This window comes from Atta cephalotes (assembly GCF_000143395.1).
Source record: "Atta cephalotes unplaced genomic scaffold scaffold00035, whole genome shotgun sequence".
Classification (NCBI taxonomy): Eukaryota; Metazoa; Arthropoda; class Insecta; order Hymenoptera; family Formicidae; genus Atta; species Atta cephalotes.
Window position 1 is genome coordinate 2,069,568 of NW_012130099.1, and position 13,594 is coordinate 2,083,161.

Below are 13,594 nucleotides of genomic sequence, written 5' to 3' on the forward strand. Positions count from 1 at the left end.
TACTATACGGAGTAAAAGACTACGTTATATTACTAACTAAAGAACAGATATATATATATATATATATATATATATATATATATAATACTTCTAGGTGTTCATGGCGTATAAAATTGCGAAGTGTGTAGATTTCGCGTAATAAGTACACTGAAAAAAATATAGTCAATTTTTTTTATTAAATTTATTAAATTTTTATTATATTTTATTTATTAAATATAAAGATATGTTTATTTGATACAAGAAATGTTAATTTGATTTAACAATCATTTTTTTTATTGAACAAATATTTACTTATTGTAAGTAAATGTTTAGTTGACAGTATTGAACTAAATATTTATTAAAATTAACTATATTTTTTTTCAGTGTACAAATACTTAAGTATAATGCATATCTATTACATGCTTTGAATCAACAACTCTCTCTTTTTGAATTAGTTTTCAAATGATTGACGCATAACTGACAACAATTTCCTAATAACAATGTGAATAAAGATTTCACTCTGTATTTCAAGTATCAATTTTTCCTTGAGTGCAGCGTCATTATTATGATAATTTTTGGTTTTCATGAAGAAAAAGACAAAAAAAATGTAGAAATAAAACATAGTCCTAAACGGTCATGGAAAAAATAAAAATTGTAGCTAGCTTCTTTTAAAAAAATTATTTCATGTCGATATATCGATGTTATTACTTACTAATAATTCTTTTATTTAAACAATTAAATATTCTAGATGTTGAAATCATTTATTTTATCCTTATCAACGATATCTCGTACACATATAAATTTTTTATCGTTTCTTTTTATTTTTGTAAATTATCACTCAAAAATAAATGACTAATAATGAATATAACAAGCGCTTAAAACATTTTATAGGTAGTTAATTAGTTTAATAAAATATTAGTTAAATAATTAGTTTAATAAAAAGTTTTATATATAGTTTCTATTTTTGATCGTTTGATTTTGTTTCTAATCTCTACACTGAGAAGAAAATGCTGTTGATTCAATTAAAGTCTATATTACGGACTGTCACTAACAGTGACAAGTGATTAATTCATATATATTTTTATTGACATAAAGGCATAAATTATTATTTCAATAATCAAGATCTTTATGTCAATAAAAATATACATGAATTAATCACTTATGTTAGTGACAGCCTGTAATATAGATTTTAATTGATTCAACACATTTTCTCAGTGTACTTGTGTCTATAAATAAATATTTTCTTTAAAGAAGAAATATTTATTTATTTTCGTTAAACCATATTCCCTCATATAATAAATATACGGATATAAAATTACTCTCACAATATTATAAGTAAGAAGAAAAAAAATTTATTATTGTTATACTTATATTGATCACAGTAATGAAAAAATTATGTAAATTTTTTTAATACATTTTAGAGTATAGAATGATATCTACTGTAAAATATAGAGCAATATCCACGATATCTGTATTTTTTAAACCTTTCCTATTTGGAAGTCTTTGTATGACTGATGTACTTTATACCACAAGTAAAATAAATCTTAAGACTCCTGAGTAGCCATTACAGCCATATTGAAACGTGACATCAAAGACGAGAAATAACATGTTAATTTTTGTTATACAAAGACAATTTGGATAAAACGAAATGATGAGATCGTTTTAAAATATTTGTAAAAATGGTCGAAGACGATGATTATCCTCCCTAATAGTCAGCTTTAATGATACTTTTCTTTTGGCGCCAATAGTAAACTTTAAAAATTATAGATAACAATAAAATTACAGTTAATGACATGAATCTTATCACGGAAAAAGTATCGGATATATTATATCTATAGAGATACGGCGAAGAATTAAACTTTTAGTTCATAATTGCGCGAAATTTGTTCAAGTTCAAATAATTCTAAAATAAATCAATGTTATTTAATAAATAAAATTATTTAATCTTAAAGTATGCATAAATCGGTATAAATGTATTTTACATAAGTAAAAAGTAGCATATATTACATAATATATAAATTATATAGTGCATTTTTGAGAAAGTAAAAAATAAATCATTGATTATAATTATATTTAGAGAGAAATTATATATACGAAAAAAAGCGTTAATTATAATTATATTTAAAATCGTTGAAATTGAATGTGAAATTTATGTAAATTCTGCGTTTCTACTAAGAAATTTATAAATTTACTGAAGATGGTCAGATTATGACCGAAACGTCTAAATCATTCATAAACTTAATTACATATAATATCACAAAAAACAACTTGTGCTGTGATTATATGCTCTTCTTTTTGTTACTTTGATAAAAAAAATATATAATAAAATGCAAAAAATAACAATAAAATGATTAATAAATTTTTTATTTAATTAAAATCAAAAGATAATAAAAATATAGATGTATAAAATTTGAAAAAGACTATAATTATTATTATAATCAAATAATAATTTGTCTATCAACGCACGGCGCAATCTGGATTTTGTTGCATAGGAGGAGGAAGAAGAAGCTTCTTTTACCTACAATTGATTGCCTACAGCACCGTTTACCTACATCTCATTAACTTATCAGATCGATTGCCTACATGTGTTTATTATTGCCTGCATATCAATTGCCTATAAGCGTTTTTGCGCATAAATATAAAATTAAATTATGTAAAATAATTTATTTTTAAAGCAGAAAATTTATTTAAAACAAAGAATTTGTATTTTTAAAGCAGAGAATATGTAGGCAATCAAGCTGTAGGTAAATGTGACTGTTTCTAAAAAATTTTATTTATGCACAAAAGTGCATGTAATCAATCAAGTTGTAAGCGATAATACATGTAAGCAATCTGTAGGCAAATGCGAGATGTAGGCAAATGGTATTCTAGATCCATTTATAAACAAATGGGGTCCTTCCCTGTATGTGTAATTTTTTTATTATTATTTATGTTTTTGTAATAATATTTAAGAAGCCCTGGCGCCCTAAATGTTTTTTTTCTCTTAGCCAAGCTCGTGTCACTTGATGGCTTAATTGAAATACATTGGCAATAATACTTTGTTGAAGTGACAAAGAATTCGTTTATTACTAAAATAAAAGGAACAGCTAGATAGAGCTTGTAGCAAAACGATTAATCTATTCTCGGACTGAATTTCATCTACATTGTACTTTTCCTCTTATTTTTCAAATTTCAAGAATTTGTCTAAGAACTGCTCGTAAAAAATCGACGGAATGGCCTATCACTGATGTTTGTCATATGCAATTGCGAAAGGTTAACAGAGCAGCAAAACGCGATTCTGATAGCAGTTGCGGGCGATGCCGGCCAGAGCCTCCGCCATCGCCGTGCCGGTTTCCTGCACCATGCTCTTCAGATAGCCCGACTCCTTCTGCAGCAGCACGTAGGGATGATCGAATTCCTGCACATGATAAAAGTCCAATTTTGAAGAGAAAGCTCGCAATTTACGATGCATTCTCGTATATAAAAACTACCTACACATGTCTTTTACTTGATAATGTGCAGCGTATAAACACTTACGTAACATAATAATGAAAATAATTTCTACTGATGGATTACATTGCAGAACAAAAAAATGGGTAAAAAATTATCAGTACTTTCATTTTAAAAATTATAAGCATTATATAAACATTTGCAATCCTTCAACAATTAAATAACGCATTCAAACAAATTTATTTCAATAAAACACCATTCTCTAAATTTTTTTAGTGAAATTTCACTCTAAAAGAATTAAAATTGCCTATTAAACTATTAAAAAAGAGTTAAAAAATTATACTATTGAATAAGAGTGGCAGATTTTCACTCTTTTCTTGAAGTGAAATTCATCCCAAGAAAAGAATGAGATTCCTTTTCTTTGGAGTATATCTCATTCGAAAAGAATGAACATCTATCATCTTATTCGAGAGTGCAAATTTTTTACTCTTTTTCAATAGTGTAAAAAGTGAAAGTATTTGAACTCTTTTGGAGTAGGATATTTCATTTCAAGAAAGAGCACGAAAATGATTAAGGAAAAATTTGAAGAACTCATAAAATAGACATACGAATTTATATGACCTTTAAAAAGTAAAAAAAAATATAATAATTTAGAAAAAGAAATTAAAAAGTGTATAACAAAAATGATCGATAAATTACGATCATAGTTACATTGATTTCTCATAATCATAAATAAAAGAAAAATTTTGTAATCTACTTAGATTCAATGATTTATGATAGTTTACGTTATTATTAAAAATACACGAAAAAGTAAGATTATAAAAAAAAATTGCCTCACCACTGCGTTACCAGCGTCCATTACTAGAATGCGATCGCTGTCCATGACAGTGTTGAGTCGATGAGCGATCGTCAGCACCGTACACTTCTCGAACTTCCTCCTAATCGTCGTCTGAATGAGCTCGTCCGTTCGTGGATCCACATTCGCGGTCGCCTCGTCTAGCACAAGAATCGGATTATTCTTCACAATGGCTCGCGCCAAGCAAACCAATTGTCGTTGGCCGACGCTAAGATTGGAGCCGCCTTCATTGATATAGGCCTCCAAACCTATTTCCTTCAACTCGACCTCCTCAAGGGCTCGCCACAAGGGTTCGTCTGGATACAAATCGAACGGATCGAGGTTCCGTCTCAGACTGCCGGAGAATAAGAATGGTTCCTGCGGAATAATGCTGATCTTGGAGCGCAGATCGTGCAGGCCTATCTGACTTGTGTCGACTTCATCAATCTCGATCAGACCATCCACTTCGGCCAGGCGGAAGAGCGCCTGAATCAGGGATGACTTGCCGGCACCGGTTCTGCCGACAATGCCGATTTTTTCCCGTGGAAAGATGACGAAGTTGAGGTTCTTGAGCACTGCCGGCTCTAAAGGCGCATAGCGCAGGGACACGTTTTTGAACTTGATCTTACCTTCTTGTGGCCAATCAGATTTGGGTTTTTTATCGGGAACACTTTCGAGAGGAGGCTCGCTGTCTACTTTGCTAGGAAAAGATCGAAGCAGAAAATATAAATTAAACGTTATTTTAATAATCTAAAGAAATTAGACTGCTTTAGAAATATCTGCAATTTTTCATAAAACTTACAAATTTGTTTTATCTAGACGAAAAAATATTAATAATGAAACAGTTATGAAAGTCGAAGTTAAAAAAATTCAAAAAAAATTAAATTAAGGATTAGAAAATTTACAAATTTAACGCTCTAAGATCTCATTTACGAAATTAAAAAATTTAAGAATTGTAATATGCAGTCAGTACTGGAATAATATTTGAGTATGAAATTTATAATGTAAGTAGATCACTAAGTCAGTAAATAATTAAATCTTATATTTACTTAAAAAATTTTAATTACTTAATTGTAATTGAAATAGATAACTCATATTTCAATAAAGTAAGATAATTGATAAAGATAATTGATATATAATTAATACAAACAATATGAAGATATGTAAAGGATAAGCGAGTACTTGTATTCAAGGATACGCTCCACCGAGGCCATCTGGTTCTCCAACTCAGTGCTCTGGCGCATGCACCAGTGCAATCTGCCAGTAAGATTGATACTCTGCGTGATTGCTAGGCCTACGTATCCGCCATACATAAAGCCATTGTCCATCACAAGGAAGCTCAGTGTGACCAGCGTGATATATAGCATGCAAAAAGCGTCCACCCAGAAGGCAAAGGCGCGGGAAGATGCGATGAAGATGTACCACGCGGACGAATGGATATCCTGATAATTATCGAACTCCTTCGTGAGAGTCGCTTCCATTCCAAACGCACGGATCGTCGGTAGTCCTCGAAGAGTCGTGCTCAGGTGAGCGAAGATCGGTGAACGGGCTAAAGAAAGTTAGAAATTCCACTCACTTTAGCCGAAGAATTGACATCCATCATCAGTTCAAGAGATTTGACTTCAATCTGCGATCGAATCTATTTTATTCTATCGAGGAAGCTGTCTCTATTCTAGAAAGACAAGCTGAAAATACTTACTGATGCTTTCGAGACGCTTAACGCTATAACTAGTGGCCAGATAAAAGATTCTCAGGTAATAAAAGACAATGCTGACAATCACCGTAGGTATCAGCAACCACACGTTTGCGATAGCGATCACGATGATGGCGGTTACCAGCGACATACCGATCTGGACAGAATCAATAAATGCGATGGGCAGCACCTCGTCTACCGCGCCCATGTCCTTGGAGAAGCGATTGAGTACACGTCCCGATGTGTTGGTATTGAAGAATCGCATAGTGGCGCGACTAATGCTGCGAAACATACGATCGTGCAAGCACATTGAGGCCCGCAAGCACATCCAGAAGAAAGCCCATGAGCGGATAAGAGTAATGCCGATGGTCAGCACGATTAGGCCACTATAGATATAGATGTACTCTGTGCGAGTAAGGGAACTTCTTGAGAGAACGTCTTCCACAATGCCAACTTCTTCCGTTTGATTCATCTAGGTATTGTAATTAATAATATATTTTTAATGTAGAAAGAAAAATAATTGTAGTTAGCTTATTTTCAATTTTAATTCGACATGAAATTCATTTGCTCCGCAATCTTTCTACAGGAACATTTTTCTTCTCATATGTTCCTTAAGAACAAAATATCTTATCTTCAATTTCATTTCGTGTTTCAATTTTAAAGTAAATTTTGATTTAGTAATAAGTTAATTTAATGGAACTAAGTTATTAAAGTTATTAATTTTATTCTTTATAAGAATAATAATTTCCTTTAAATCTTTTTTATTTAAATCAAAATTGACCCAAAATTTTAAGGAAAACTGGGATTAAAAATGACATAATAAACTAAATATTAACTATATATTATTATTTTAATATAATAATTGATATTAATAAGTATATTATTTGCTTCATCTACTAATATTTGAAACCTAACGTAAAAAATATTACTGAAATAATCTCTATTGTAAAATTTTTAACTTCTTGAATCTTTTGCAAAAGCAATTACACTCTCAATTTGCCGATTATTTTAACAATGATTATTTTAACACTTAGTGTCTAGTGATATACTTACATAGTGCCTTTCTTTATTAACCCAATTCGCAAGAAAGAAATCGCTGCCGCTAGCCGTTAATTGTGTCGCTATGCTAAGCATGGCTACTATGAATATAACGCACCAGTTACCACCAGCACGAAGATAATCAGTGAATATTTTGCCGGAAACATTGCCTACCGTTTGTACCTCAGGCACCTAAAATTAACGATTAACATAAATTAATTATAATGTTAATGTTATAACTTGTTAAAATCTAAAATTATTCCAAGATAAAAAAAATGATGGTTTCAAGACACGTGTTTTTAAAAAAAAAATTATATAAAACTCGTTATTTAATTATAAATTATCTATACTAATAATTTTAAAATTTCAGAACTAAATATTTTCCCATAATTTAGATATTTTTAATTGAATCAGTGCGGAAAGGGAATAAATCACATTTATCAAATTTTTCAATTTTAATAAAAAATTGTTTAATTTTAGTGAAAAAACTAAGAGAATTACTATTGAGAATTTACATATGACATTTAATAATACTTTTTAAATATTGCTGATTTCTTGAATCTTGTCCATTAAATAAAAAAATTTGACTTTCAAATTTGGACTGATATGCTTTTTTTGTACTCAACATTAATAATAAGAAAACAAAAAATTTGATAATATATTATTGAGACACGTTAGTTTATCTTAAACTATTACTTCTTTTTATGTTAAATAATTGTGTGATAATTTACAAAAAACACTTTAAAAACATTGACTATTAAAATATTTCTTTTATTGTTCTTCGAACTTAATTATTGACCATTCAAAAACCTCATTAAAAAATATTCTTCGATATTCTAGGATGATTTCTGTTTTTTTCAAAGGAGACGAGTAAACTGAGCTTTCTGTACTTATTGTACATCTTCAATGTTTACTTTAGGTCCTTAGAAGTCTGGAAAGATGTTCTATTTACACTAAAGATATCTATATATTTATTTCAAGATTAATAAGAAAAAAATTTATTTTTAAATTAAATTAGACTCGTCCTTCTTATACTCATCAATTTAATTATTTTAAATATTAATATTAATTAAGCAAGATACTAACAAACAAGATATGAATAGTTAGAAAGTAATTTATAAAATAAATGCCTAAATTTTTTACCTCCTCAGGATCCTGTTTCGAAGTATTCGTCATTAAGGAACTCAGCGACGTGATACTGGCGATGAGCGAATTTTTACGGCTAATGGGAGGCGAGGAGACAGACGATTTCTCATTCGCCTCCACTTGATTTTTTAACAGTCGACCAAAATCCACTCCCATAAAGCCCAGCTCAGCGTAAGTGCTGATGAACATATAATTTCATATAAAGTAATAGAAGTGGCGCTTAAGCGAATCAATATTGATATTTGTATTGTATTTTTTTTACGAAAAGACAATGATACTATCATGTTAATAGGTGATTAACCTACGCAAATAACAAGGTGAATTGAAAAGATAGAAAGTGCAGTAGAATCACCCTTCAGCCTGGATAGCTCCGTCCTTCAGAACGATAATTCTACCGACGTTGCGTAGATATTGTAACTGATGAGTGACGAGAATTCGAGTCTTGCCTCGTAAATATTTATTGATGCATTTTTCAAATATATGCTTGCCCACATGAGCGTCTACGGCGCTTAAAGGATCGTCCATGAGATATATGTCGGCATCAGCATAAACGGCTCTCGCCAAGTTTATTCTGTCAATTGTACACACATACACACACATATATATATATGAAATGTAAAAATTTTCAAGAAAATTAAATATAATTTTTTATTATTCTTAACAACCTTATCAATAGGTAAAAAGAATTAAAAGAGAGTTTCTAAGATTATAAATAAAGATTAAAAATTTTGATAAATAGTTAGTCTTATTAGGATGGTTTGTGAAACCAACCTTGCACGCTGGCCACCGGAAAGGCTGACACCTCTCTCTCCTACAATCGTCTTATCACCGTAAGGCAACAGGCTGAAATCTCTCTTTAACTGACACACTTTAGTCACGCGATCGTATCGAATCTGATCCATCGTTCTTCCGAATAGAATATTTTGTCTCACTGAATCAGCGAAAAGCCACGGTTCTTGATTAGCGTAGGCAATCCTGCCGTTAACCTATGAAAAAATATTTAAAAGAACAGTAGTATACTTTAATTAACTATGTAAATTAATTATGTAAATATTTAAATTAATTAGAAGTACATTTATATTTTTAAAATAAATTGATTAAATAATTTATTTTGATAGACAAAATAGTTTATTTGATATATAAATAAACTATTCAAACATAAATTTTAATTCGATATATGTATAAATTTTTTTAATATTTAACATTAACTAAAAAGAAATCGTCAACTGAATGAATTCGTACTTGAATACAGCCTTCTTGCAAACGCAATTCTTTCAGAATGACGTTCAATAGACTGCTCTTTCCTGCGCCGACCTGCCCGACAATAGCGATCAATTCACCAGGACGCACCTTCATGTTGATATTCAATAAGGTGTCTTCTTGTTCATAATCCAACCACTTAGCATTTCCGTTTTTGATGGAGATACTACACTCGATATTCTTCAGCTGATCCACGATTATGCTATCATTCTTCTTTTGCTCGATTAAATTTTCCTTCGAATTTTTCATATTATTCTCCTTCACATCTTGATTATCCTCCTTCTTGTTATTCTCTTTTGTGTCCTTATTGTTCTCCTTATTGTATTTCTTTGCTTCAATCTCGGAAAGAGTCAATTCGTCATACATGAGGAACTTTTGCAGCCGTTTTATGGAGACAATCGTTTCCGCTACTTGTGTTATTCCTGGGTTATTATAAAAATAAAAAAAATAAAAATGTAGAATAGAATTTACTTTATATTTAACGTTAGATGTGATTCTTAAACGAAACTTTAATTTATTATGATATTAAGATAATAAAGTATATAAAGTATAAAATATAATAATTGAAAAGAAATAAAGTAACCAGCCCTTATATATACGACCTACTGCTTGTTTATGAGAAATTATACGGTGAATTCAATGGATAGCATTAATAAATCGTGCAGGCAGTCCGTCTGATTTGATTACATTTATCTATTCTGTTATCGTTAATTAAATCAAAATACATCAGAGCGTCATAATCATGTACTTAACATTTCGTAGATAAGTAAGTAATTATCTTTTATAACTATCAATAAATTATTTAATTTCCATAATTTCGAGCAATCTATTAATTATGTATAATAATTTGTCGATTGTGGTTTCACTCAGCAAGTTATATCGCATGCAAATGCTCATGAATACATTACTTCAACTCTGCTACAAATGCAGCGAATAGGAATTCATCGTTGAGTGTTGAACAATGAGGAAGGAAGGACAGATAACAAAAGATACACTTGAAAAAGTAAAAAGAAAGAAATAAAAAAGGAGCATTACAAGCATCAATATTGTTGATCGATGTCATTCACATATGTAATTATCACATACATTGCTAATTCGCATACCTTGCGGAAAGTAGGCAGTCATGATTAAGCTTAAACTGTTATAATAGGCAGTTATCACGTACACCTTCTCGGCCGTTATCTTGTAGCCAAACAGAATATAAGATAATATCGTAATGAACAACGATATTCTTGTCATAAAGACGATGAAAGATTTGACGATACCTCTGATACATGACGCCCATTGGATGATATTAACTTCTTTCCTAAAATTGAATTTTGTAACGTTTATATATATTGTACAATATCTATATATATTTTTTCTTTTTCGTTTCAAATAAAAAATATCGTACAATATTAATCGTTCCAGAATATGACTGAATATATTTCTAATATTGGAATTTTATTTCTAATTTTTGTCAATACAAGCATTAAAAAACGGAAATACTCTCTGCTTCCATTTTTTAGCCGTTACAAAGGCATTATCACAAACAGATGTTGCAAAAATCATCTTCCTTGTTGCAATGTATTGTACAGTCGATATAAATATTTTTTATGTAATCAGTTTATACGGCAGTACTTACTTTCTTGCTTTTTCTATGAGAGAGCTAAAAAAATTCTCCCAGGTATACATCTTGATGGCTTGGATTCCACTAATAATCTCGTTCATTAATCGTACCCTCTCATCTGTCCTGATAGCAGTTCTTAATCTCAACTCTGATGATTTCTTGCCTAGCCACACTAAGGAATTTTAGAAATATTATATATTATACGATTAGAAGCAATTCTTACAACTTAGTGATTTATCAAACGATATTTATTAATTGAACAGAAAAAAGCTTCAGTAATTAGCAAAACTTAGCAAGAAACTCAATAATTTGAAGACATAGTCAATGAAAATGTAAAATTTGGAAACAGAATTTCTTTCTCGTATTTAAGAAAATTTTAAAGGCATAATTGAAAAGCAACAAGTTACAATGTAAAGATTTCAGATTAAAGTTAATTTAAATTAATTAATCGTTTATTAAAAATCTATTATTTGTTATTTATTATTTATCAAAATTAATCATAAGTCAAGATTCTACCAATAGACAGTTTAATCGAAGCAAAAAGACGATTAGCGAAGTTATTTATAATTTAAAGTATTTAAACGTTTCTTAACTTTGGAAATGTACACATATATATCAGGTTACTTTCAATTTAATCAGCCGATTAAATTGAAATTAACTTAATATATATGTGTACGTGTATCTTTTATAAAGTTTAGAAACGTTTACTAGAAACGATCAGAGCATTGACTGCCTCACCTTGAAAAGGGATGAATATCAGAAGAAATGCGATACCGAAAATAGATGATATTCCGATGTCGATCAAATGGAATATAATGTATGTGACGATAATGGTCTCCAAAGGTCCGAGCCACAAATAATGGAGAAATATGATACTGACATCGAATCTGTTGACGTCGTTAGATAGCAGATTGACTGCCTGGCCGATTGTCGTTTCGCCCAACGCGGTTCTAGTCAGCTTCAACGTCTTGCGGTAGATCAGCGAACAGCAGGCTACGCGAACCTTCATACCCAAATGAGTCATATCCATCATGTAAGGATGGACTACGAACACGTTAATAGCGGAGCACAAAATAATGCCGATGGCGCATTTGTACGCGTAGAACTTGTCGATGTCTGTGGTGTTAAAATAGAGCAGCATCTTACCCAACAATAACGGTTGCACTATTCTGCATCAAAAGAGAAAATTCGTCAGAATGTGAGAAATTTGCAAATTAAAAACTAGATTTAAAAATTTAAAAATTTAAAAATTTAGATTCTAAATCTTAAAAATCTGTGAATTTTAATTTGGTTTTCATTTAAAAATTATAATAATTATCGTATATTCTTTCATGAAACATATCATTCATTTAATTATCATAAATATATTCATTTAGATCTTTATTTAGTTAAATCTTTATTCTTAATTCAAAAAAAAATTTCATTAATTGAAAGATTTAATTCCACAGGATTAAATTCGTGCAATTTGTATTATGTTTTTGTCGCCAATGCAAAAAATGTAAAATATTAAGATGAAAAATTTCACAATTTCTATAAGAATTTCTATAAGACAAGAAATGAAAAGGAAGTTGTACCTGAGCAAGGTTTCTATAATGGCCATGAAAGTTCCGCACAATAGAGTCTTAAAACCGAAACACCTGATGAGGACTCTCATCAGGCTGGGCTCCTTGACTTTCTTCTGTGATTCGCATTTCGCCATCTGCTCCAGCCGATACTGATATGCCTTCCATTCCTTCTCCCAGGTTTTCGCTATTTTAACACCAAGAATATCACTTGTATGCTCTTTAAGCGGTGTGTACAAATCAGTTACTTCAAGATCTCGACGATAACCCACCCAGAAAATGGGTAGAATCCAACTGCGAAGAAGAAAAGCAAAGCAAACACGTTTTACTCGAATAAACTATCCGCAATTCGTCGAGGTTCCTAAATTTTGCTTTTCTCGAATGCTTTTCTTGAATACTAATTTTTTTCTCCTAATTTTCAAGATCGCTTTACATATTATCTTGCAAAAGTGATCTGTATCCTTCTTTCCACTTTCAAATCAATAGAAATTGCATTACACTTACGAATCAAATATAGCGCAAAATAATCAGAATAATTTTTTTCTCGCAAAACTTGTCATCAATTATATATCTCGATTAATTTTCTAATTAAAAAATCCTTTGACATAAAATTCTATCTTCCAGAGCACTGATTGATGTATAAAATTTAAAAAATTGCTGAGAATTGCTAATTCGTTTCACGCAGACCAACTCGTTATCCAATCGAAAAATGCGATAGTTTGCAAAAGTAAATGCATTAAAATCAAATGCATTAAAAATGAATAAAGAATGATTATACTAAAAAATATAAACGATAGGGTAATATAAAATCATTCATTGATCTTGACTTTGACATATATTGTCAGTCATATAACATGAGAAAGTCGTGCGCTGCTAGGTAGGGGAGAGAAAGTGAGATGTTTTTAATATTACATGTCGAGAAGTAAGACGTTATTTCGTAAAATTTTTTATTAATAACTTTTTAACGAATAACGAGCGACTGCTAAAATAATCTTTTAGAGGTTATTTAGAGTCATGATCTTATATATATATATATATATATA

General features: G+C 30.2%; 1 protein-coding gene across 1 annotated transcript in view; it reads right to left on the reverse strand.

Annotated features, from left to right (window-relative positions):
• LOC105621669 (probable multidrug resistance-associated protein lethal(2)03659) overlaps window positions 1-13,594 on the reverse strand; it is a 22,846-nt gene that overhangs the window by 6,356 nt on the left and 2,896 nt on the right. Inside the window, exons 2-14 of the mRNA XM_012203136.1 lie at window positions 12,564-12,845; window positions 11,728-12,158; window positions 11,005-11,161; window positions 10,484-10,686; window positions 9,363-9,802; window positions 8,892-9,106; window positions 8,473-8,691; window positions 8,118-8,298; window positions 6,990-7,166; window positions 5,943-6,408; window positions 5,426-5,792; window positions 4,247-4,943; window positions 3,251-3,376 (exon numbers count right to left, since the gene is read on the reverse strand). Coding sequence (XP_012058526.1) covers window positions 3,251-3,376; window positions 4,247-4,943; window positions 5,426-5,792; window positions 5,943-6,408; window positions 6,990-7,166; window positions 8,118-8,298; window positions 8,473-8,691; window positions 8,892-9,106; window positions 9,363-9,802; window positions 10,484-10,686; window positions 11,005-11,161; window positions 11,728-12,158; window positions 12,564-12,845 — 3,961 coding nt within the window. The remainder of the gene's footprint in view (window positions 1-3,250; window positions 3,377-4,246; window positions 4,944-5,425; window positions 5,793-5,942; window positions 6,409-6,989; window positions 7,167-8,117; window positions 8,299-8,472; window positions 8,692-8,891; window positions 9,107-9,362; window positions 9,803-10,483; window positions 10,687-11,004; window positions 11,162-11,727; window positions 12,159-12,563; window positions 12,846-13,594) is intronic.